The 27,148-nt window shown below is 38.7% G+C and overlaps 1 protein-coding gene across 1 annotated transcript in view; it reads right to left on the bottom strand.

The window, feature by feature from the left end:
- RAB2A (RAB2A, member RAS oncogene family) overlaps positions 1 to 27,148 on the bottom strand; it is a 74,872-nt gene that overhangs the window by 6,901 nt on the left and 40,823 nt on the right. Inside the window, exons 4-6 of the mRNA XM_081259007.1 lie at positions 23,685 to 23,767; positions 23,159 to 23,251; positions 18,719 to 18,830 (exon numbers count right to left, since the gene is read on the bottom strand). Of these exons, the coding sequence (XP_081115133.1) occupies positions 18,719 to 18,830; positions 23,159 to 23,251; positions 23,685 to 23,767 (288 nt within the window). The remainder of the gene's footprint in view (positions 1 to 18,718; positions 18,831 to 23,158; positions 23,252 to 23,684; positions 23,768 to 27,148) is intronic.

Raw genomic sequence — 27,148 nt, 5'->3', positions numbered from 1 at the left:
GATTTGCTGTTTAACATAAGTAACACAAAACACGTTCTCGAAACGTCTTCATTATTCTTACAAGTTTTGATGTTTACCAGGGAAAGATTTTGTAACAATTAATTTATCTGGAATAGTTATTTCCTTACTATCAGAAAAATGAAGCAAGATGATGGCATAACTCCAGAAAATTTTTAGCACTGCTTAATTGACATAATACTCTAAAAACATGACATCCTAAATATCACTGCAGGTTTTGTGACAAGTCAGAATTACAAACATTATATTCATCTATACTCCACGTTTCAAATATAGTCAAATCTGAATATTAGTTAATAGGTTATAGAATAGGAAAAAACATTTGCTGAGAAACTGATGTGAAAGGATTTCATTAACCCTGTGAAACAATCTAGGCAGATCCACGATTAAGAAGTATAAGCAGGGCTTCCCTGGTGGCGCACTGGTTGAGAATCTGCCTGCCAATGCAGGGGACACGGGTTCGAGCCCTGGTCTGGGAGGATCCCACATGCCGCAGAGCAACTAGGCCCGTGAGCCACAACTACTGAGCCTGTGCGTCTGGAGCCTGTGCTCCGCAACAAGAGAGGCCGCGATAGTGAGAGGCCCGCGCACCGCAATGAAGAGTGGCCCCCGCTTGCCACAACTAGAGAAAGCCCTCGCACAGAAACAAAGACCCAACACAGCAAAAATAAATAAATAAATTAAAAAAAAAAAAAAAAAAAAAAAAAAAGAAGTATAAGCAGAGGCTTCCCTGGTGGCGCAGTGGTTGAGAGTCTGCCTGCCAGTGCAGGGGACATGGGTTCGAGCCCTGGTCTGGGAGGGTCCCACATGCCGCGGAGCGGCTGGGCCACAACTACTGAGCCTGCGCGTCTAGAGCCTGTGCTCTGCAACGGGAGAGGCTGCGATAGTGAGAGGCCCTGTGCACCGCAATGAGGAGTGGCCCCCGCTTGCCGCAGCTGGAGAGGGCCCTCGCGCAGAGACGAAGACCCAACATAGCTAAAAAAAAAAAAAAAAAAAAAAAAGAAGTATAAGCAGATTTCCTCGCAGCCAACTTAACTTGGCGAGCCTCTGGCCTTCCCATGCAGCGCTGCACGCCAGTATCTGAAGCCTGACTCTCTCTACATTTTCCCATTAGCTCCCTGCTCTGCCCTACTTTGATTAATTGCCATGTCCAGTCCTTTACCTTCATTAGCCATTAATTGCCCTCCACCTCAGACACTAATCTTTCAACCCTTGGCAGTAGTTATCTGAATGATTCTGATAATACCTAAACTTAAGTAAGTTTTCAAGGACTTGTATAGCACAAATTAAAATAAACATAACCACAAAGAACTAAAAATGTATATCCTACCTATTACCTGGCCGTTACCCAAGGGCACCTACTCAATTGCTGCCGCAGATCTGGTACTTCTCTGGGTACCATGGAAGGTCCAGGGAAGAGGACGACTGCGGTAGTTCCTACTGCTGCTGAACGAGAACAATTTAGTTGGGAGAATCTCAGTACGAGGGCTTACATTTCGGTTGCAGATGCAGGAAAAGTAACTCTCTGCCCTGGCTGACAGAGGGATAGTGTGTGCAGGGCAGGACCAAGGCAGGTCTAGCTGTGGGCTATGGACACTGGGCTATGAGGGCCTTCACAACCAATGAGGGGGAATACAGACAAAGGGGAACACGGGGTAATATTTTGTTATTATTATGGTTTAACAGTTTTTAAGGCAAAATACTGAAAACTAGTCTACAACAGAATAACATTTCAATTATTTCCTTGTGTAACATGCTGCCACCTGGTGGCAAGATAAAAATTACAGCATCTGTTAGGTAAGAATTCAAAATAAATTGAAGTGTCTTCGTTTTATTTCAACATCTTGAATAGATGCTAAAGAGCAAAGTACCCTGTAAAATAAGGGAGTCTTTAGTTCTCTCTGAGAACTGGGAGACAGAGAACTAGGATGCTGTTAAATTTTCTTCTCCATTGCTAATCAAGGCTATGGACATTCCAGGTGTCCATCTGCCAAAGCTTACACTAGCCAATATTTTTACCAAATATTTACTATGGGTCAGTCAGTATACTAAGTGACTTACACAGGTTCTCGATATTTCTGAAAAGAAGTTCAAAATCTGTGTAACAACGAGGAAATTAATCTTGCGGGTTGAAGCCGTACCTCCAAGTTTGCTAGCAGAACGGCCAAGGGGAGGCTCTGAGCAGGCTGTCGGGGTCAGAGCCCAGCGCCACCTCTTACCACACGTGTCGCTTGGACCTGCTGCTCAGCCTCTCTGTAAAAGGAGGGCAGCCGTGGCGCCTACTCCAGACCGGCTGGTTCGCAGGCGGCCTCGGCACGCGTCCGCCCTCGGCACCACGGGGCGTCGGCGCACACCAGCGCGGAACGAGAGGGGAAGCGGGCCCTCGGGAGCAGCCTCCTCAGCGAATTACAACACCCTGATTAGACAGAACTAAGCATCAAAAGGTAAGTCAGCAACACATAATGTGTACGGTGAGCCGAAAGAAGAAAATGTATTGAGATAAGACTTCGGTACTATGCAGACAGGAAAGTCCTGAGAAAAGAACATCAGACGAGAAGCAAGACAGGCCGTTTACACATGAAGCTTCGCCGAATTCCGTGACGGAAAATATTCTGGTTGGACCTGCGTTAGCTTCCGGAGAGCCTTCCCACACGCCGAGCCCGACGCGATGGCTTCAAGCTGCGTTCACGGACACCCCGCGGGGGCCACCATTTCCTCCTCCTCCCCCTCATTTTCCGCGGCATCCCCTATTCCAAAGTAGAGCTGTTCTGCTCTTCTTTCTTTCATCCAGTTTCCTGTGTTTCATTAGAAGAAAGAGGGCTGCTGCTAAATCTACTGACCTGTCATAACTCTCACTGTACAGACGGCACTGGGCTGCCAAGGAGAAGGGACTTGCCCAAGACCGGGCAGAACTGTAGCAGAAGCAGGGTTAGCAGGATTAATATTCTGCCCACGTTTATCGTCTCTTTATTAGGATCACTTATCTTTAACCCAACTCAAAGGAATTTTCATTTATTTTGCTTATGCTGCCACGAAAATTGAACATAAAAAGCACACAATTATCCTATCCTCTTAAAAACCTTCTAGCTAGCTAGAAATTACTGTGGATTGCTAGGATTATTCTTGGAAGTACAAAATATTTGTGTTACTTGTAACACGCAGATATGTTTAATTCCTTAGTAATTTAGTTCTTCCATTCAACAAGCATTTACTGAGTGCCTGATTTGTACCAGGCACAGAGCATATATACTCAGTTATATACTTGGGTACATGAATGCCTTTGACCGCAAGGATGTGGGAGTACTACAGGACAGATGCAAATCCAAAACTGGCACACAGCACGAAAGCTTCCACAACAGCCGTTTAGAAGGGTAACGTGGCATGACCACTTCTGCTGGTAAAAAAAACTGTCGAGAGAGAGAAAGCCCCATGAATGAAGGCTTGAAGGAAAGTCAGCTCCCACTCATTTATTAGGAAAGTTAACGGGAGGAAAGACTAGTCTGGACAGAGAGGCAGCTTTTAAGCTCAGTTACAGTGGAAGCTGGGGACAGGGAGCCATGTGAGATGAGGGTAGACAGGGGGCCCAACAGACCTCAAGGAACCTTGAAAAGGTAGGAAGCAGGCTGGGGACAAAATCAGAGGGTGGTTTAGAGGAGGAATTCTCAGGAGGAGGGTTGGCAACAGGAAGGCCAGGAGGAGTTGAGAACTATAATCAAGGTAAGAAATGAAGCCTGACAAAACAGTGGCAACCAGAATGGAAGGCAAAGATCAAACTTAGTATCTCTTTTGGGGAAATGAACAGCACTCGGTAAAGAACAGGGTGAGGATGGTAAGATGTTTAAGGGTGACTCCATTTTTGGCCTAAGTGGCTGAGGTGGAAGGGTATGCCGTGAATTGAGAGAAATAAAAAAGGAAGAAAATCAGGTTTCAAGGAGGGAATGAAGAGTTTTACTTTCGACACACGGAAGGATCTCTAATGCTGATGGGAAAGTCTTGGTAGCCGGTCATCTATATAGTTGTGTAAGTGCATAACACGCACACAACAGCAAGGTTTTCTTCAGAAATGTTCAGCCACCCTGGTTTAGAAGTAGAGAAACTGGACGAAACTTTCAAAGTTAGTTTGGTTTGGATCATCCCTGAAGTTCCCTAGGGTGATGGCCAAACGAGCAGCAGAGAAGCCGACGCCAGTCCGCAAAGCCTTCCAATCTGTGGAAGGGAGTGGTAAATATTTATTACACTAAGCTCCCCTCAAGGTATGCTGGAAGCTTGGTAAGGTCAGGTCAGATTTTCAGTGAAAAGCCCTGTGGTACCCACGACACCGAGAACAGGGTTGAGGGGTAACAAAGCTTTCAGTTCACAGCCACATTCCAGCTCTACAGAAACATCTGTTCCACCACTTACAACACAGCCCAAGGCAAGGAAGATGTCCCCTCAACCCAAATTCTGTCTGTAGATCTCAAGTAGCAGGACAGGACGCAAGTATTCACAAGGTGCCTTGAAACTGGTCTTAGTCACTAAAGTCTTACTGTCAGGTGTTTTCCCCGTCCCACCCCGACACAGAAACCCACTGACCCTGTCAGGTTAGATGTCTTGGCAGCTTACTACAGTGTCTTTGGGTTAGGTGGCTGTATTTTCAGCTATCACCTTGGCTATATCTTTAGTGCTTTAGCAGCTAAACCAGGAATTTTCCAGCCCTGATTTTTCAACAGTTTAAGATATTTTTAATTACTAAACTTTTGCCTCAAAAAATTTTGATGTTTATATATTTTTCTGGTTTCACATAAATTTCCAATCTTAATTTTAAGTAAAATTGATGAATATTAGGGAAAAATCACCCATCAAGTAAATGGCTAAGAGATTGAGAATATTTGACAGTGACAGCTGTTTGACAAACAATATGTTTATTTCACACCACAATCACCTTTGGGTCCTAAAGGAAATATAATACTGTTTAAGTTTTGGTAATGTACAACTCTGAGGAAACGAAATTTTAATTTAGAGGGAATAAACAGAGAAAAACAAGGAAGGAATCACAGAAGTAAATATATCACTTCTAGAATATTCGGACACCTTTAAAAAGTTGACCTGCGGCCTTTGGGAAGGGGTACTTTCCCTAGCCTGCCATATTATTCCTGGGTTATTCCTGGGTCTGAAGAACCTCTTTCAAACCACAAAGACCCTAGGAGGCTACTGGAGGGGGCTCCCAATCAAAGGAGAAGCCAACCTATTCACCTGTGTTTTTCAAAACTCATAGGTTTTAGAATGCTTAGGGCAAAGAAGGTTTCGGACAGAATTCCACCTACAAGTTAACAAGTGGGACCAAAGCATAAGCTGATTAAAGACTGCGGGGAGAGGAGTAAGGTTAAAGTAATTAAATAAATACATAACCATCCGAACAATTATCTACTGTGTGGGGAGAAACTGTGCTAGGCGCTGGGGATGCCGAGATGAAAAGACAGCCTATGTTTTCAAGGAACTCTGTCCTCATGTTGAGCCAACGTGAAAAACAAGGGTCACGACAGAGTCATGAGAGAGTGCGAAGATAATAAACCCATGACACAGGAATGACTAAGTACAGAGAAAGGAGCACATAAGAGTGGTGAAGGGGGCAGGGAGGGTGTGCCACGTGTCACGCATTCCAAGAGGAGGAATCAGACTCACTATACATCCTTGAAGGATCAGGTCGGAAGGAGGGCATTTCTAGTGTGGAGAATACTTTCTGCGGAAGCAGGTCAGGAGCCCTGCCCTGTGGACGCGCTCTCTAGTTTAACAAGGAGAAGAGAGGGGAGGGCTGGCAAATAAAGGGACCTGTCTTCCAAGCTAAGGAGTTTGATGCAGAAGCTGTGAGGAACCACCTCAGGGTTTTAATAAAGCTGGAGAGTGACATTCAATTTTCATTTTTAGAAAGATCTTATAGGCAACAGCGTAGAGGCCTGAAAAATGAACACAGGGAGTCCAATCACAGAAGAGGACAATTTGGAGAGACATTTAACTGGCAGAAATAATAATACACACATGGAAAGCAATACATATTGACTGAAGAAATGAGTGTAAGGGATAGGGAAGGGGGTTGCTTTAGGGTACACGACAGCGCACACCTGCAGACTGGAGCAGAGAAGGGATATCAGTTCAGTCTGAATGTGTTAAACCGGAGGGTCCGAGACCCACTCACGCAGAGCTGCCCAAGTAGAGCTGGACACACAGCCTAAGAAGGGTATTCATGGATTTAGGTGACATTTCAACGTGGAAGAAGGAGATGGTAAAGGAGTCTGGAAGGCGGGAGAGCACAAATAAAGATGAGACCATGATACCGTGGAGCTAAGACAGAAGAGTAGTCAAAAGCATCACATACCCCCCAGGGACTGTTCAAGAGAAGAAGAGAAAAGCATTTGTTAGGGGAGGCAACTAGGAGGTCTAGGGTGGCCTTGGCCATGATGGAGGAAGTCAGACTGTGAACCGAGGTGTGAAATCCAATGAGGAAACAGAGGTAGATCTTACTAGAAGCTACAAGAGAACATATCCAGGAGAACAGGGACTGATAGGGTTTGTTTTTAAGATGGTTGAAACCTGATTATGTAATTATATGCTGAGGGCCAAGAATCAGTAAAAGAGAGGACGAAGATGATGAGAAGGTCTGAAGAAATCATGAATCTGCGGAGCAGGGGAAGGACAGCACTTGGCTGGACCGTCTCGTTCACTCACAGCCTCTCCGCTCCCCAGAGGGAGCCCGGGTCGCGGTACCGACACCCCCTGAGAGCAAGCTGCAAATGCAGACCTTCAGGCTGCACCCCAGACCTACCGAATCGTAAGCTGCATTTTAACAGGATTCCTAGGTGAAGTGAATACACACTAATGTTTGAGAAGCACTGTTCTAAATACAACTGATTTGGAAAAAAATATTCTTACAAGATATTCTGAGCTTAAGAAGAAAGTAGCCTCCACTTCCCCCACTGCAACCTCTATGTTACCATGAAGAGAATTAGCAAAACTAAAGGACGTCAATCCTTTGGCTATTACACACCCTCCACCCCAATTCCACTGGGGCGGGGGTGGGGGTGGGAATGGCTAAATCACACTTGGAAAACTCTAGGTTAAATAAAAGCCAACAAATTTCTTAACAGTGGGTTTTCAGAATAGGAATAACACACTACTATTGTGAATTCTGGTTTCCTGAAAGGGGGTAGACTCCAGCTCCTCCTAAGCTCACCTGACCACGGAACCCTCTGCAGAAGCGATCATTTTAATTCATGCTCCTCAGAGAAGGGCAGGCTAACCTTCAGCGCTGCTGTTCTCCCCCGTGTGGCAGACAGAATGGGAACGGATGGGGAACCCGGAACACCTGGGTTTGAGTCCTCACTACATATGTGAAAGAACTCTGACAATATGCCATACAAACACACAGCCACATTATTATTTCAGGGACCTGACACATTTTAATCATTTGAAAATACTTCTGAAAGCAACCTTCCACTTATGAGACACTCTTCTAAATGCTGCAAGCAAGGTCACCAGATTCCAGTGACTGGAGGAGCGTCCCTTCATATCAACTCCTCAGTGTGTCACAGGACAGACCACGGAGGTCAGATCTTCCTGGAACCCTGCAGACTAGGACACTAAATGAAGCTGTGGTTCTGGAATGAACTGCCAGAGGGTGGCAGCTGAGGAGGCATGTAGCCAATGGGAAGCCAGGGCAGTCACCAGGCAGCATGATATCTTGATGTCCTCAATAACCTTTAAGTCTCAGTTGAAAATGGAAGTCAAACTAATATTCAAAAATATTTACTGCTGGTCACATGGTCGATTCTTATTTCCTTATCAGCAAAATCTTCAGCAAAATGGAGGTCAAAATAATCGTTTTTTTTCTTTTTTGTCCACCAGAGGTAAAAGAGCCTAAACCTCATTTTCTTAATATAAGGTGTGATGACACTATAAATGCACTGTATATTCAGCGTGAACATTACCTGAATAAATGGTAGACAACTAAATATATGGGTTCCCCCCCATATGCTATGCACTCAAATATATGTGTATAGCATCCAAATATTAAGTTTAAAAATCAGTAATGGGAACTGAAAATGTAAAGAATGTGTTCTGGTCTCCTATTCTATGGGAATACCGCATAGGCGAGAATATTTTGGTTGCAGTTGGCTTTTTAATTTCGTTGACACTTAGGAGATGAATTCTGGGGTGTACCTCTACTATCACATTTAAACGTGCATTTCTTCAGCAAATAGCAAAAAGGATGAATGATAATTGCATGTTTGGAGCAACCCCAAGTTGTATAAAACTGACTAGAATCCACTTCATAGGAAGGGTGAATTCTCTTATTATAACTTGTAACTTGGAAATTATAATTTACAGTTTGGAAACAAATATACTTAAACATAATACTTATGTACCACAGTAGTTTGCTAATACAGAGAGGTTTTATGTGGAGAGAGCTTTCTATGTTTGTATGTATATAAAAAAGTGTTGCTTTGTGTGTACATGGTCTGTGTGTGGTGTTAATCTTATACATGATTTTATAAATATAAAATGATACCCATCTATTAAATAGTAGATCTATCTGAGAAATTCTTACCTCTGTAAGTATCTAGTTTAGGCAGACTAGGGTATCATTTTATTTTTATGCTCTTTATAAAATAATTTGAAAAAAATCCTGGAAGCATAGTCTTGGTGCCATTTTCCATTTATCATCCCAGCTGAAGACCAGCAGCATAAATCCAGGTAAGAGCAGAACAGTCGGCACACGAGAGGCTGCCGTTAACAGAAAACTATGAGTCCGAAATACTATAAGTAGAGCAGTGCTGAACGATGTTGCCAGTGGGGCCCTGAACCGGAAAAGAGAAGGACATCAGTGTGGTTTAGAAATACAAGGAGCTTGGATCCAGCTGTCAACATCATCAGCAAGACGATGAAACAGTTGAGGATTCTCACTGTAGAATTCACAGGTCGCAGCCAGCCCGTAAAACAGAAGTGGGACCCTTCGTAACAGGACTTTCTAGTCTTCACTCTCTCCCCCAGGTTGTCATTGAAATGAAGCTTTTTTAGATCAAAATATACACCATCCTACCTACTACTAAATGAATAAAGAGGATTCATGTATTATGCTAAGTTGTTGGTGCTTCACTTCATTGATTTTAATTATATCCTGTTATTTTAGCTCAGCGTTACTGACATTTTGGACTCGGTAATTCTCTTTTGTGGACAGCTATCCTGTGCATTTTTCTCTAACACCACTTTGATCCTTCCCCTCAACAGATCCTTCGTGGACGAAATCATTATGCTGAGTAAATCAGTACATCCAGAGATTAACAGTAAACCTATTTCCAGCAACAACGCAACAAATGCTGGAAAAATGGTGCTATCTTATGCTGCAAATTGTCCAATTGCTTACAGGGAAATAAAAGAGTTAAACTTCATGGTCTCGACTTGCATTAGGTAACTGGACCTTGGTTAAAATACAAAAATAGTCCACAGCACAACAGGAAAAGGAAACAGGTCTAGTTCTAAACTGAAAGGAATCATCAAGGTACCAGTTAGGCTTAATCTTAATGAATGATCACATAGTTTTAAATTTCTAAAAAGAACCCTTAGTCAGATGGTCCATAATCAGGACACTGGCATTTGTATAAATCATTCTATCTTTAAACATAATTATGTTTAAATAATTTATATTTAAAAATGGCTTTTAAGAAAGTTTTTTTCTTTAATACCGGAGTTCTCTAACTTCTCTACACATGAGAGCCAAGGATTGGCTAGGAATCAAGTACTTTTTAAAGATTATACAGAAGAGGACACTGACCTTCTGTGAGCTGCCCAAACACCAACCACCACTCTTACTAGCTGACCAGGATGCACTCAGGATACCTGCCTTACTTTTTTAACTCCTCACATGATCAGCTCTCCCAGAGGGTCCTCAAGCTCAGGCAGTAAGCTGAGGATAAACTCTTGTCTGAGTCCATAGCCCAAGTTTCTACCCACTGTGCTAAACGGCCTCTCCCATGGAGGATGGCATAGTTAGGCAAATCCAAGTCCTTAGAAAGCAAAAACAGAAGGTATAGCACTTAGAACAAACATCTTTGAAATGAATTACTATTTTCTCCAACCCCAAGTCTAAGTCACTAACTGATCAAGAATCTAAAGACCCTGTAAAACTAATGTATTTATTGCTTGTTTTCAGGATGATTCCTCTTTGGATCTAATTCTAGTAGGCTAACTCTTGCTTAAATCCCAGAGAGCGTATACTGTAATTTTATGAGCTGAATAGTTTCCCACTGAGGCCTCAGCTCTCCTGCTGCAGGAGCCAGTGCTGACTGCAGTGACAAGGAGGGTATCTGACAGATGCTGGCTTAGTTCTCCTTCCTTCCCTTCTCAAAGTAGAAAGAACAGGTTTTGTTAGTCTTCCCTGACCTCGAAGAAAGAAACTAAGTACCTGTTTTCCAACATCAATTGCTGAATGAAAAAAAAAAGGGGGGGGGTTGCTATTCAGACTTGATATCAGATATTATTAAGGAATTACTGCTAAGTTTGTTAGGTATAATAATGGTATGATGGACATTTTTTTTTTTAAATTACTGCTACTGAAATTTGTAGGTAAAATATTTCTGGAATTTGCTTTAAAAACAGGGCACATAATAAAATAATATCATCAAAATGTCAAAATGGTGGTAACTTCTGAAGCCAGATGATGCATATGTGGGTTTACTTTTAAAAATGGTGACACTATTTAAACTGATTTAAAATAGCAGCTTCATCAATCTTACTGTGAGGCTACCAAAATGCTTTAATACAGGGGATGTAAAAAAAACCTAAACTAATGGATAAATGTGTACTGTCATATAAATGCTCTTTACTTAATGATGAACTTAATTATTTTAAAGTCTGACATGCATAGAGGTCATCAATGAACTCTTTTTAAAAAAAAGAATACTAGTGCAAAACATCTAATATTTAGCCCATTTTTGGAGTTCTTCCTTTAGTTACTTTGTACAACTCATCATTATCTTCCAACCAGGTCTTTTTTATTCCATATAGCCTAGCTGTCTTTTTTATGAATATTAGTGTTATTTCATGTTCTGCTTCTTCTGAGAAATCGTATGAAGGATGTCTATGCATAATAAAAATCACAACAGTAACTCTATTATTTGTTAGGCATATGCTAAACATACATTTAGCATGGAGGGAACTGGTTGTATAAAAATTTGCTCTGTGTAAGAATGTGACAGACTCATGAAAGAGCCATACTTAACAAATAATGACAATAATTTGAAAAACAAATCCTGGGATCTTCATGAATTAAAAAAAATCACTTAAGCCTTTATAATTATATTCCATTTTCTCACATTAGTATTTCATTACAATTGTGAGGTTTTGTAATCCTTAATTTTTATTTTTTTAATTGCCATTGTGATCTTAAAGAACAGGTTAAATTTAATGAATTTAAGTTGCTTGTATGTGGTTATTACTATTATGTTTTGATCAAACTTTCTGAGATAATTACAGACTGACGTTCAGGTGTAAGATAATACAGAGAGATCCTGTGTGACTTTCACCTTGTTTCCCTCAGTGGTGGTATCTTGGAAACATAATACATTGTTACAACCAAAATAATGAAAAGGGATACAGACATTTCAGTTTTCAGGGATCCCTCACGCTGTCTTTTTATAACCATACCACCTCCTCTTCCACCCTGACATCCTGGCTCAACACTGGCAATGACTAATCTGTTCTCTATTTCTCTAATTTTGTCATTTCAACCAAGTCATATAAATGGAATCACACAATGTGCAACCTTTTGGGACTGATTTTACTCATTAAGCATACTTTTCTGGAGATTCATCCAGGTTGCTGCATGTAACAATAGTTTGTTCTTTTTTAATGCTGAGTAGTATTCCATGGTGTGGATGTACTATACACTTTGTCTAACTATTCATCTGTTGAAGGACATTTGGGTTGTTTCCAGTGCTTGGTTATCATGAATAAAGCTGCTATGAACATCTGTGTATGGGTTTTTGTGTGAACATGTCTTCATTTCTCTCAGATAAATGCCCAGGGGTGCAATTGCTAGGTCATATGATAGCTGCACATCCAGTTTTTAAAGAAACTGCCAAACTGTTTTCCAAAGTGGCTGTATCAATTTAACATTCCCACCAGCAATGTATGAATGACCTAGTTTCTCCACATGCTTGCTAGCATTTGGTGTTGTCACTATGTTTCATTTCAGTGTGTAGTGATACCTCATGGAGGTCTTAATTTGCATTTCTCTAATGGCTAGTGATGCTGAATATCTTTTCAAGTGCTTATCTGTCATTTATATATGCTCTTTGATGAAATGTCTTGTCATGTCTTCTGACCATCTTCTAATTGGACTATCTGGTTTTTTTACTATTGAGTTTTGAGAGTTCTTTATTTTAGATACTAGCGGTCCTTTGTCGGATATTTGGTTTGTAAATACTTTCTCCCAGTCTGTAGGTTGTCTTTTCATCCTCTTACCAGGCTTATTCATAGAGTAAAAGTTTTTAAAGACTAATTTATCAACTTTTCCTTTTATGGATCATGCTTTTAGTGACAAGCATGCCTACTGCTAGAATCAAAAGATCTTCTCCTGTTTTTTTTCCATAAAAGATAAATAGGTAGAACATTTTACATTTAATTCCATGATCAGTTTTGAGTTAGTTTTTGTATAAGGTGTGAGACTTCGGTCCTTTCTTTCTTTTGCTTATGAATGCCCAATTGCTACAGCACCATTTGTTGAAATGGCTATCTTACCCTGTGAATTGTTTTTGCATCTTTGTTAAAAAGCAGTTGGGCACATTTGTGGGTTCTCCATTTGGTTCCACTGATGTTTCTCTCCCTTCACCAATATCACACAGTCTTGACAACTACAGCTACGTTAAGACTTGAGATCCAACAGAGTGATTCTTCCTACATTATTCTTCTTTTTCAAAGTTGTTTTAGCTATTCTAGTTCCTCTGCCTTTCAGTATGTATTTTATAATAATATTGTCAGATTATCTACAAAAAAATCTTACTGGAATTTTGTTTGATAAGAGTTGGGTTAAACCTGTATATCAATTTCTGAAAAAGTGACATCTTTACTAGGTTGAGAATTCCAAACAATGAACATAGTGTATGTCTCTCCATTTATTTAGATCTTCTTTACTTTCTTTCATAAGCATTTTGTAGTTTTCAGCATACATGTCTTATACCTATCATTTTTAGATTTATACCTAGGTATTTCATTTTCTTTTTGTGTGATTATAGATGGCACTGTATTTTAAATTTTGGTGTTCATTGTGAGTATATAGAAATACAGTAGATTTTTTATATATGTCTTGTAAAAATCCTGTAAACTTGCTGAACTCACTTATTAGCTCTAGTTTATTTATTTTGCAAATTCCTTGGGATTCCTACAGAGACAATCATGTCATCCACAAATATAAACAGTTTTATGTCTTCCTTTTTGAGTTGTATGCCTTTATTTCATGCCTTTATATCATGAGAATAGCTATCCTTGCTTTGTTCCTGATCTAAGGGGTAAAGCATTCAGCCTTTCACCACTAAGTATAATGTTAGTTGTAGGTTTTTTTGTAGATGCTCTTTAACAAGCTGAGGAAGTTCTCCTCAATTCCTTTTTTTTTTTCTTTTTGAGGGTTTTTAAACACGACTGGTGTTGGATTTTGTCACATGCATTTTCTGCACTGACTGCTATGATGTGATTTTTCTTCTTTATCCTATTAAAATGGTAGATTATACTGAACCAGCTCTGTATCCCTGGAATAAATTCCTTTTGGCCATGATATATATATTATACATATGCACATGTATATGATTTCATATATTGTTGAAATTCTACTTGCTGATATTTTGTTGAGAACTTCTTTCATATATTAATAAATGTTATCAGTCTGTACCCCCCGTTTTTTTTTCCTTTGGTTTTGGCATCAGGGCAATATTAGCTTCTTAAAATAAATAAGGAAATGTTCTACCTCTTCCATTTTCTGGAAAAGATAGTGTAGAATTGGTGTTCATTCTTTCTTTAAATGTTTGGTAGAATCCTCCAGTGAAACCATCTGAACCTAGATATTTCTTTTTGGAAAACTTTTAAATTACTAATTCAATCTCCTTAATAGTTATAGGGCTGTTCAAATACTCTGTTTCATTCTAGGAGAGCTACAGTAGTTTGTGCTGAGTTTGTGTTCTTTTTGTCCATTTCATCTAAGTTACCATATTCATGTATTATTCCTTTGATGTCTGCAGGATCTATAGTTATAATTTCTGTTTTGTTCCTGATACTGGCAAAATCTGTACCTTCTCTCTTTGCTTCCTTGTCGGTCTTGCTATATTATTTACTTAAAAAAAAAAAAACAGCCTTAAAAAATTTCCTCTATTGTTTTCCTGTTTTTGATTTCACTGATTTCTGCTCTTATCTTTATTATTTTCTTCCTTCTAGTTGCTTTGGGTTCTTGAGATAGGAGCTAAGGTTCTTGATCTGAGACTTTTCCCTTTTCTAACGAATGTGGTTAATGCTATAAATCTCCCTCTCTGCACTGCATTACGTGTTTCCCACAAATTCTGATATGTTGTATTTTATTTTCATTCAATGTATTTTTAAAATTTCCTTTGAGACTTCCCCTTCGACACACACATTATTTAGAAGTGTACTATTCAGTTTCCAAGTCTCTGAAGAATTTCCCAGTTACCTGTTATTGATAATCAGAACCAAAAGAACTGAGAGGAGAAACAAATCCATAATTATAGGTGGAGACGATGACTGATTTCTAGTTTAATTCCATTGGCTCTACTGGTTTTTGCTTCATACATCTTGCAGCTCTGTAGTCTGGTGCACATAAATTTAGGATTGCTATTATCTCCCTGGTGGACTCTTCTTTTATTATTATATAATGTCCCACTTTGTCGACTTTATCTGGTATTAAGACAGCCACTCCTGCTTTCTTTTGATTAGTGTTTGTCATATGTATTTTCCCATCATTTTATTTTCAAACCGCCTGTATCATTATATTTGAAGTCAGTTTCCTGTAGACACCATATAGATGGGTCATATTTTTTAATCCTCTCTGCCAAGCTCTGTCTTTTGATTGGTGTATTTAAATCATTTATATTCCAGGTAATTATTGCTATGTGAAGGTTTAAGTATGCCACTTTATTTTTGTTTGCTATTTTTTTCTTTTTCCTGCCTTTCTGAGGGTTAACTGAACATTTTTTAGCATTCTACATTGATTTATCTATTGTTTTTTAGTGTGTCTCTTTGTATATTTTTTAGTAGTTGCTCTGAGTATTGCATTATACATACATACATACATACATAAATAAATAACTTATCACAGTCTGCTAGTGTTGCCATTTTACCAAGTCAGGTGAAGTATAAAAACCGTACATCCCTTGATGTCCCTTTCTCCAGCGTGGTTTTATTTCCTATATATACACTGAAAACCACATCAGACATTAGAGTTTTGCTTCAATTGTCAAATGTAATTTACAAGACTTAAAAGTTTTAAGAAAAAAGTCTATTGTGATTATTCATACTTCTGGTTACTGGTGTTCCCTCTTAAAAGGTTCTTTCTTTTATCATTTCATTTGTTAGATAATTTCTTTAGCCATTCGTTTATGGTGGATCTGCTACTGATAAATTCTTGCTTTGCTTCCATCTGAGAATGTCTTGATTTCCCTTCACTCCTGAGATATTTTTGTTGGTTCTAGTATTGTGGACTGAAAGTTTTTTTCCAGCTCTTGAGAAATGTGCTCTTTCCTTCCGGCCTCCATGGTTTCTGACAGAATTCTGCTGTCATTCCAGCTGGTAAGGAATTGTTTTTCACTGCTTTCAAGATTTTTTCTTTGTCTTTAGCTTTCAGAGATTTGACTGTGGACAGAAGCTTGTCTTGGTGTGGATTTTTAAGGTTTATCCTGTTTGGAGCTGGCTCAGATTACTGAATCTGTAGGTTTATATCTTCTGCCACATTTGGGAAGTTTTCAGTCATGACTCCTTTGAGAACTTTTTCAGAGCCATCTTCTTTCTCCTCTCCTCCTAGGAGTCTGACAATACAATGTCAGAGCTTTCGTTATAGCCCCCCAGATTCCCGAGGCACTGTTCATTTTTTTCCTGCTCTATTTCTCTCTGTAGTTTAAACTGAGTAGTTTCTGTTGTTCTACCATCCAGTTCACTATTTCTCTCCTCTGTCCCCATCACTCTGTTGTTGATTCCATCCACTGAGTTTTACACTTGTTGTTATATTTTTCAGTTCTAAAATTTCTATCTTGTTCTTCTTTTTATCTTGTAGTTATTTTGCTGAGACTATTTTTCATTTGTTTGAAGCATGCTCCTAAAATTGTTTGTTGAGGCATTTTTATGATGGTTGCCTAAAAAATCTTTGTCAGATAATTCTAACAGCTCTGTCATCTTGCTGTTGGCATCTATTAATTTTTTTTTTTCATTCAGTTTGAGGTCTTCCTACTTCTAGGTATGGTGAGTTTCTACTGGAACTTGGACATTTTGGGTACTGTGTTATGAGACTCAGGATCTTATTTAAACCTATGCTCTAGCTGGCTTCCTCTGACACAACTCCTACAGGGAAATGAGGAGCATGGAAAAACCTCATTATAGCCAGCTGACGGTGGAAGCAGTACCATAATTTCCTTTGTGATGTTTGGCCGTAGTAGAATATTTTCTCTAAAAGCTTTCTGTCTGGACTTCCCTGGTGGCGCAGTGGTTATGAATCCACCTGCCAATGCAGGGGACATGGGTTCGAGCCCTGGTCCGGGAAGATCCCATATGCCGCAAAGCAACTAAGCTCGTGTGCCACAACTACTGAGTCTGCGCTCTAGAACCCGCGAGCCACAACTACTGAGCCCACGTGCCACAACTACTGAAGCCCGTGCGCCTACAGCCCGTGCTCTGCAACAAGAGAAGCCACCGCAATGAGAAGCCCCCGCACCATGACAAAGAGCAGCCCCTGCTCACCGCAACTAGAGAAAGCACGTGCGCAGCAATGAAGACCCAACACAGCCAAAAGTAAATAGAGTTAAAAAAAAAAACGATTACTTCTTAATATCCTTGGCTTCTGAGAGGCAAATTAATTTACATGATTAAGTAAAGTACTGTTCTCTCCTGAGTATGGGAAATTCCTGCCTGATTAAATTTAAACAATTATTTTTATTATTAACCAAGGATACAGAATTTTTGTAATAAATGCTGCCAAAACATTAATGCAATATATTTTACTTAAATGTTCAGCCAAACTGACAATAGTAACCTGCTACTTACACATAAACACGTACTGTTACTTGTTAAAAATAAGAAAAATGAACACAAACGCATTAGAGTCAAAACTAGAAATTTAGAATTACTTTCCAGTAGTGGCTGCCTTGTCATCTAACTTCACAGTATGGTTCTTTCATAAAATACAGACAATTCTGGCTTTAAGGTTCTCAAAATCAACATGAAAATCCATTGTTAATTATCAGTAAGGATATGTTTCAGATGTCTTGAAACCCCCATAACACGTTGGCCCTTATGGTTTCAAATCCAACACCTCTAATAAAGGAGTGCTTCATGGAAACAGGCAGCTTTATATGTCTATTTTAAGTCAAACAAGAGGACAGAATGGATTTCTCTCTGGGTTAGCTGTGTGAAGTAAAACATTATTCTTGGATGTTATCAAGATGTAATCAATTTGCAACACAGGTAAAGCATTAGTTGGAGCCTGTAAGAAGAGTATTAAGGACAATCACAGAGCACCTCATCCAGTATAGATGAGTATAATATCTTACCTAAGAATTCTTCAGTGAGAATACGAATGCTGTTGAACTACTGTAGTCAATTTTTGGGTTCAACGGTTAATCAGACATGCTCCGAGTATTATTCCTAATAAGTATTTACTCATTGTTCACTACGTTGAAGGCACAGTGCTAGTTGTGGCCTGTGACCCCATCCTCTGCTATCCTTAGGACAAGTGCTTCTCTAATCGTTTGTTTTCTAGAATCCCCTCCTGCCGCTGCTCTTAAGATTCTTACCCAGAAGGTGGAAACTCCAGCATTACTCTGGGCAAACTACATATTTTCTTATTTTCATTTCTGCTTTTTATGAAATAGAGTGTAGTAATACATTTACCTAAGAGAGGATTAACTGTCTATTCCTGTATGTATAATAAATAAATACCATATCCACATACACAAAGCACAGAAGAACATGGTGTGTTCACAAAACTTTCATAGTTCAGGTTGATCAATGGAAATAACTGATACTACAAGTTTTATTTATTAACTATGTCAGAATTCCCATGCTTTGAATAATGTTACATTGCAATAATATAATACTTTCCCTACTTAAGCAGAAGTGGATACAAATAGCTACAAATGTTTAGTGTCTTGAAACATTTCCAAATTTCATTAGTGTCCTTTTTTTTCCCTCTCAAGAAACATAAAAATGATTTTAAGGAAAGTATATACAAAGATCTGTGAAAGCATTTTGGCTTCAAGTGAAGGCTCAGAATATAATTGAAGAGCCTGATATAAGATGAACATTACAAGGCATTTCAAAGGAAAGAAATTTTCTACTTTACAACCTTCAAGGACTATCTGTGACTAAAAAGCTTACAGGGGATAATCAACAAATGAATATTAAGGTATATAAAAAGTTTCTATTAAGAAGATAAAACATTTTAAAAAGGTCTCTTACTTACCTCTTCTACATTAGAAGCAGTCTTAGCCGAAGTTTCCATGAAGATAAGTCCATGTTCTCGTGCAAAAGCTTCACCTTCTTCTTTTTTTACTTCTCTTCTAGATTCTAAATCACTAAACATGGGAAAGAAAGGGCCAAGTTATCAACCAACATAGTACAATGAGAGACATCTGTGGAAACTGTACTATAAGATTCAAAGTTGTGCTGACCATTCTCTCAATTAATTTTCGACACATTAATCAACTTCATTATTCAGTGTATTATAAGGGTCAAAAAGAGCACACTGCTTAGCTTCAAAGAACTAACAATCCAACTAAAGAAAGATTCTAAGTTAGAGCCCTAGAATGCTAAAACTAGAGAAACCCAAAGGGAACATCTAGCCCAAACCCTACCTTTGAGTTAAGTGGGTTCCCAAAGAAGGGAACCATCTTACTCAACATAACAATTTGAGAGAGCAAAATTACACTAGTCCCCTCATCCTTTAGCCAGACTGACTGAGTTTCTATGAATGTGATAAAAATAAGTCACACAATTTTCAGAAACTACAGGAAATTGCTTAATAAAATTCAAAGCAGTATAGAAACATTAATTAATTTTTAATCCCAGTTAATTCCCAATAGAACTGTTCATGGAAGAAGAGGGAGAGAAACAAAAGTCTAAGCTAGAAATTTTGGACAGAAGTATGGTATTCATTTTTATCATACTGAAATTGTATTAGTTAAGGTAGGGGTAAAAAGCAGAAGTCTCCTCTTCAAGTGTGTTTTATTGTAAAAAAATTTAAACTTTACTATTACAAATTTATGTGCCCAGAAAAGGATGGAGAAAAATATCCATGTACTTCCACCTAGCCTTGACACATATTATTTTGACAGATTTGTATCAGATTTCCTTTCTGTTGAGAAATAAAATCCATAGTTACAAGTTGACTGTGCTATGAAATACTAGTGGTAAAACGAGAACATAAAAAGCAGGCAAACTCAGTTTGCAGATATTAAAGCATGACTGGACGAGGATAATTTATCCAACTGTAATCTGGGGGCTTCCTGTGTGCCAAGCCCTATCCTGGATCTGGGGACAGACCACTCAACAGAACAGACATAGTACCAACCCCCTGCCCCCAGGTGGAGCTTATGTTCTAGTAGGTGTAAACAATGGGGGAGGGGGGGACACTAGCAACAGTGACACGGTAACGTGCTCCTGAAATTCAGTCCCCTTACCTGACAATCATTCTTAAAGGAAAATTAGCTTTGAAGTACACAAAATCTTAAGAAAATACCTTCCCTTAACTGCCCTTTATCCCATTTTATGCATATGCCACATTTTATTTAAACAAACTCTTATTTGGAGATATTTAAAGTTACTCCCAGTTTTCCCCTACCAGTATCGCTGATGATGCCTGCATTTGTCAAAGTTATCTTAACAAAGAGGGTTAAGGATGTGTACATTTAAGGGATTGTTGGAAAAAAAGAAAGCGGCACTTCAGTATTCTGTATTTCTGTTTTATCACTCTTCGTTTCCTCAGTTTTCCAGGTGTAAAATCATATTGTTGTCTTTGACTTTTCACTCCATTAATCCCATTTAAATTGCTTTTACTACTTAAATATCTTTCTTTCCTAAACCATTCTCTTAATTTATGCTTTTTTGTTTAGGGTATTCTAATCCCTTGACTATTAAAAACTTTCATCCTTGCAGACTCTGTGTCCTATTTCTTGTATAACCAATTTCAAATGCCACAGTTAAGAAAAATCCATGTCATATCTGTCATTCTGACTAGGTCACTGTCTTTCTCAAACCCCTCCACTGGCTCCCTACTGTTTAATTCACCTAACTCAAAAATTGTTTATTCCCTGTTTCCATGTCTACCCCAATTCACCTCATCTAATAATAATCCCCTCATTTATCTCTGTTCATTTCCATTCACTCTTTGCATGTCATAATTCTTTCTTCCCTTCTCCTAGTTTCTCCCCTAAAATGTCTTTCCACACCTACTGTATCCTAATGATGAGAGCTACCCATCTACAATCATTAGAAACATCTGTTGTACATACTATACTTTGCTCTTTCTTTTCACAACTGAACTATGGGCAGCAACCAAGTTTAAGCCACCAGTAAGCTGCCAGCCACCTCGTTTCAGACATAAGGAAAACACCGGTAAGACAAAACTATGAAAGTTCTCTTTATTCTTCAAATATTCTCTTATTATTTCACACATCATCATTGAATGCTAGTATGAATACTTCCATATTACAAAGACTAAAGCTTCCCTCCGATAGCCTTATTCTTAAAAGGATTTTGGTATCTGTGGGGAATCCAATCCCCCATGGATGTGGAAGGACAACTGTATGTTCTCTTAACAGCAAACCTCAATTAAAATAACACTTAAAAAATCTAATCTATGCAGTATAATATTTATTTGTTACATTACTTTTTAAAAATAGTTTTACTGCAATATAATTGACATAAAAAACTGCATATTTAATACAAAATTTGATGAGTTTCACATATGTATACCTGGTGAAGCCATCAGTCTCCCAAAAGTTTCCTCATTCCCCACTGTAATCCATCCTTTCCTTCCCCTGTAACCCTAGTCAACTAATGATCTGTTTTCTGCTACTAGAGAATAGTCTGCATTTTGTGGGGTTTTATATTAATGGAATCATATAGTATGTTTTCTTTTTTGTCTGTTTTTTTTTTTCGCACTCAGCATAATTATTTTGAGATTCATCCACTTTGCTGCATATATCAATAGCTCACTCCTCTTTATCACTGAGTGTATTCCATTGTACGGCTGTATCACAATTTATCCATTCACCTGTCAATTGAATTTTGGGTTGTTTCCAGTTTGGCGCTATTGCAAATAAAGCCACTATGAGAGTCTGTGTATAATTTTTTGTGTAAAGCATGTTATTCTTGGGTAAATACCTAGGAGTGAAGTGGCTAGGTGGTATGGCAAATGTACGTTTATTTTCTAAAGAAACCACCAAATTGTTTTGCAAAATGGGTGTAGCATTTTACATTTCCACCAGCAGTGCGAGAGTTTCAGTTCCTCTAGATCCTTGCTAATACTTGGTAAGTTAATCTTTCCTATTTAAGTGATGTTTGACAAAACCAGAATCCCTAAGATTTTATATGCTTTCTTCTAGAATATTTTTTATATTTTTAGCTTTTGTATTTAGGTCTGTAATCCATTTCCAGTTAATTTTTGTATATGGTGTGAGGTAAGGGTTAAGGTAAATTTTTTTGCACATGGCTATTCAATTGTTCCAGCACCATTTGATGAAAACATTACCCCTTCCCCCACTGAACCTTGGCATCTTTGTCAAAAAAATTAATCGACAGGACTTTCCTGGTGGCGCAGTGGTTAGGAATCCGCCTGCCAATGCAGGGGACACGGGTTTGAGCCCTGGTCCGGGAAGATCCCACATGCCACAGAGCAACTAAGCCCGTGAGCCACAACTACTGAGCCTGCACTCTAGAGCCTGCAAGGCACAACTACTGAGCCCTCGTGCCACAACTACTGAAGCCCTCATGCCTAGAGCCTGTGCTCCGCAACAAGAGAAGCCACGGCAATGAGAAGCCTGCACACCGCAATGAAGAGTAGCCCCTGCCTGCCGCAACTAGAGAAAGCCGTCATGCAGCAACGAAGACCCAATGCAGCCATAAATCAATCAATCAATCAATCAATAAATGTAAAAATACTAGTTTTAATTGTTACCACTGTAATTTTCTACTAAACTAGTGAAAACTTTCCTATACTCTTGAAAGTTTATAGAAACTATGGTCAAGGAACTGTTTCCCCATGGACTATCATTTTAAATGTAGAGCACAAGGACTTTCACTGCAAATAATGATCCCTAGATATATAAAGTAAAATAAGATTGAAAAAACAACATTAGCACGACACTAATATGTAAGTCTTAGAGGTAAGCTTAAAAGTACTAACGTGATATCTACTAAACAATATTAAAAGTGTTTCAGGCCTTTAAGTAGAAATAAACCTGATTAATCTATGTATATTAAGTCATATTACACACATTAAGTCATGAAGAAGGGAAAAAATATTTTTCTGAGTTCTGCACAGATCCTTATTTATACTGCCAAGTATTTTTGATAATACTGAACAGTGACCTAACCACCAAACGTATCAATGGGTTTTATTTTAAATTACTAATCAGATAAAACTACTTAAGAGTATTCTTTGAAGTATAGCTTCCAACAAAAACTATTTCAAATAATAATTTCCAATAAAGCTTATTATCTGCATTAAAAAAAACAAAAGAAACATCTTAGTATCTTAAAATTTTTATAATTTAAGAAATCAATAACTTACATTTTGGACAACGTACAAGACAGGCACTTTAACAGTTACCACATAAACAGTTACCATATAACAGCTATCCAGTCTTCATTATGTAAAAAAGCTTTAAAAGAGTCTTTTTACCTTTTATTTCCAATAAGCATAATGACCATGTTGGAATTGGAATGCTGGCGGGCATCTTCTAACCAGGTTGTCAAGTGGTTGAATGTGTCTCTTCTAAACATAAATGATAATTTGATTACTGTTTTCAAAGTATTTCCCCTAGTGGTGTACAATGAACAGTATACATTCCATTAAAGATAATTATTTTTAGCCATGTCCAAGTAGGAAACAGATTTTAAGTACAGTATCTGGAGTCAGAGCTCACTGACTATAGTTCAGTTTAGAAATTAAATGTAACCTCACTTTAAGAAATTCCAATGTATAAATATCATTACTAAATTGATCAACTTGGGGTGCTTATTCATATAAGAGAATAACTTAGTTACAGATTTCTGTAGTAAATTTAAAGTTAATTCAAGATACATAAGTTTTAAAGGCAGATAGCCAGGACATAAAGGCAAAGCTATACTTTTATTACTGATAATCATATTTATTTAGAAAAATTCTCTGCACTGACCACTGAACCAAAACATTTCCACGTTCTCACCTTGTAATATCATACACTAGTAAAGCCCCTGCTGCACCTCTGTAATATGACCTTGTGATGGAACGAAAGGACTCTTGCCCTGCCTGTGAGGAGAGAAGAAAAGGTTGATAGTTTCCTTTAACAAACTGTCCCCTACATTTTCTTATTATTCATATGTAGAATATGGACAGGTAGGGAATGAGTGCATAAAGGAAAAGAATAAATCCTAACTTCACCAGTCTTAGGAAAAAGTCACATACTACTACTACTGCTCAAGTCAACCAGACACACATGCAATCCACAACCCCCCACCCCCCAAAACAAGACCTCTAAACCTTTTTTGGCAATCCCTGACAACCCAATTTACTGAATGGCTTCACAATACATGAATCATTATTAGAGCACAGAATGGACTCCTAGCAACTAAGCTCTGAAGACAAATTTGAAAGGAAGCAAATAACCCAGAGCCTCACATTTGAATTCAATAACCCACTCCCTGGGGCAGCTGTTGACACTAGAATAAATAAAGTCCATTGTAAATAAATGATGAATGACATCTTTACGCCCACCATCTGCTGGTGTAAAGGTTGTTGGAAGGCCAAGGATGCAGATTTTATCAGTTATATCATAAACTGCAGTGAGCTTTCAACAGTCATCAGATGGAATTCTTTGAGCAATCATTTTATTATGAAAAACAGAAAATGGTTCTGAATTTATGAAATTTTTTTCTCTACACTTAATCAATTTTCTCTGTCATTTGATACAAAATGCTTGTCAAAAGGCAACAGGACAAAAAGTCATCTTTATATCCACTTGTGAAAACAGACTTCAGAGATTATGCAAAATTAGTTACCTTCCCTTCTACCAGTGGTACTAATGTTCTGCTTTTTAAGAGAGGCTGGTGTGGGATATGCCTTTTGCCTCTGAGTTTAAAATTGAGACAGTTCTTATCAAAAACACTTTTTCATTTTTAATCACTTACTTTCTACCTTTGAGAAAAAATAAGCATGTAAATTAAGTAAATAAAGCCAGTTTTCACAATTTTTGTATTCAAAATCTACTAAGTCCTTGAAAAATACTCATGTTTCCATATTCTGAGTTCTGATCTCCAAGTGTAAATATTAAGCCCTTCCCACCCTCAGAATGCACATGGACAGTCAGGTTCTGCCCTGTGCTAACACTGATACTCAATGCTGTAATTCTTGTTGCTGTCCCACTACACTGCTGTCCCCTAGCCCCGGTGCCTAGCACTGGGTCTGGCACCTAGCACTGGGTCTGGCACACATCAGGCATGCAGAGAAAGCCTGCTGAGTGAAAGAATGAATTCTAACGTCTCAGTCAAATGCACAAAATGGTCATTACTCCATCCCACCTAAATGAGTGGACATCAGTAAGTCCTGACATACTAAGATTCAGTAAAAATAACTTCTCCCAAGTGGAAACTAAAGATTAGACCTTCTTTTGGTAACCCGAAAGCATTTCTGGCACTTAGAATAATGTCTTATGATAAATTAGATACTGAGAAAGCCATCACATAAAAGGGCTGCAAAAATAGCCAATTCGTTTCACAGAGTTTGAGGTTAAAACACTAGATGATACTAGTTGGAAGCATGAAATTAATTACAGTTATTTTTATATAATTTATTGAGACACATCTTTCCCAAAAAATCCTTTCAAATCCAAGTTCAAAACTCAAGCATTATGGGAATTTCTTCTTTAACTGCTTAGCATGGGAAAATTAAGGACTAGAACAGTGTGAATTATATATACCAAGGAAGGATCATGTGGTAAACAATACAAAAAAATACAAATATTAGTTCAAAATGAAAATCAAGCTTAGGCTCTTGTATCTCCCAAGCCTAAACAATGAGCAAAGGTAAAAGTTCTTTAAATCAATCTTGGTGGGACCTTTTGTGGGAGGAGTTAAAATGAATACAGTTGACCCTTGAACAACACCGTTTTGAACTGTGTGGGTCCACTTACATGTGGAGCTTTTTTCCATGGCAAACAATACAGTACTACACAACCTGAGGCTGGTTGAATCCACGGACACTGAAGAACTGCAGATAGGAAGAACCACAGATAGGAAGGACCAACTATAAATTAGACCCAGATTTTCGACTGTGTGGGAGTTGGCAACCCTAACCCATGTTGTTCAAGGGTTAACTGTACACTGCTATAGATCTTATAGAAGAATTATAACATCTAAAACTTCAGTGTTTGCAGTCTAGATAAGAAATAGTAAAAGGGAAAAAGTTTAGGAAAAGCACATATCTATATACCATTCCCATTCCTCCTGAACTGTTTTACAAAGAACAAACATGTTGCAATATGGAAATAATGTATATAATGCATCACTTTATACTGAATCCACTGAATCTGGATGGATTTTGCCCATCATTACAAAATCAAAAACTCCAGCAAATAAAAAATGAAACATTCCAAGTGAGGGCTGTGAAGGTAACTGTGCACCTTGAAATCTAGGATCACTGTGTAATAAGCGAAGATCAGTGTTCAGAACAGTTTCCAAAATATGGAGACCTGGCTTGTCGGGACAACACCCCACACTCTGGCCTAGCCTCTGTCAGTGGTGCTGGTAGCCTTAACGTAAGTCTTGCCCGATAACGTGTTTTATTACGGCTTCTCCAGCTATAAACAAACTGTTAAACAACTAACTGCAGAAAGCTAGCCCAATGGTTATCTTGATCACATTAAAGCAAAGTAATCTAGTTTTTAAGAAGCATTTTAATATAAACCTATCCAAATTGTGATCGACTGATATTGTTTTAAATGAAAAAGAACGTCAACTTAGGGCATATAGATGTTTTTGATCCTCTTCACTATAAGATACTGGCTTAAAGAAATTTTAGAACTTGGAACTGAACAGGATATAGAATTCTTTGTATCAAAAGAAAGGGACGCCTGGGACTTCCCTGGTGGCACAGTGGTTAAGAATCAGTCTGCCAATGCAGGGGACACGGGTTCGAGACCTGGTCCGGGAAGATCCCACGTGCTGCGGAGCCACTAAGCCCGTGCGCCACAACTGCTGAGCCTGCATGCCACAACTACTGAAGCCCGTGCACCTAGAGCCCGTGCTCCACAACAAGAGAAGCCACCGCAATGAGAAGTCTGCGCACCACAACGAAGGGTAGCCCCCCTTGCCGCAACTAGAGAAAGCCCGCGTGCAGCAACAAAGACCCAACGCAGCCAAAACTAAATAAATAAATTTATAAAAAATAAATAAATAAAATAAAATAAAATTTGTGCCCAGGATTTGTTTTTTTTTTATTAGTTTCTGCTTTATAACAAAGTGAATCAGTCATACATATACATCTGTTCCCACATCCCTTCCCTCCTGCGTCTCCCTCCCTCCCACCCTCCCATCCCACCCCTCCAGGCGGTCACAAAGCACCGAGCTGATCTCCCTGTGCTATGCGGCTGCTTCCCACTAGCTATCTACCTTACGTTTGGTAGTGTATATATGT

This window comes from Mesoplodon bidens (genome assembly GCF_964165515.1).
Source record: "Mesoplodon bidens genome assembly, chromosome: 16".
Lineage (NCBI taxonomy): Eukaryota > Metazoa > Chordata > Mammalia > Artiodactyla > Ziphiidae > Mesoplodon > Mesoplodon bidens.
Note: the sequence above shows the minus strand (reverse complement) of the source record. Positions and strands in the feature narration are given on the sequence as shown.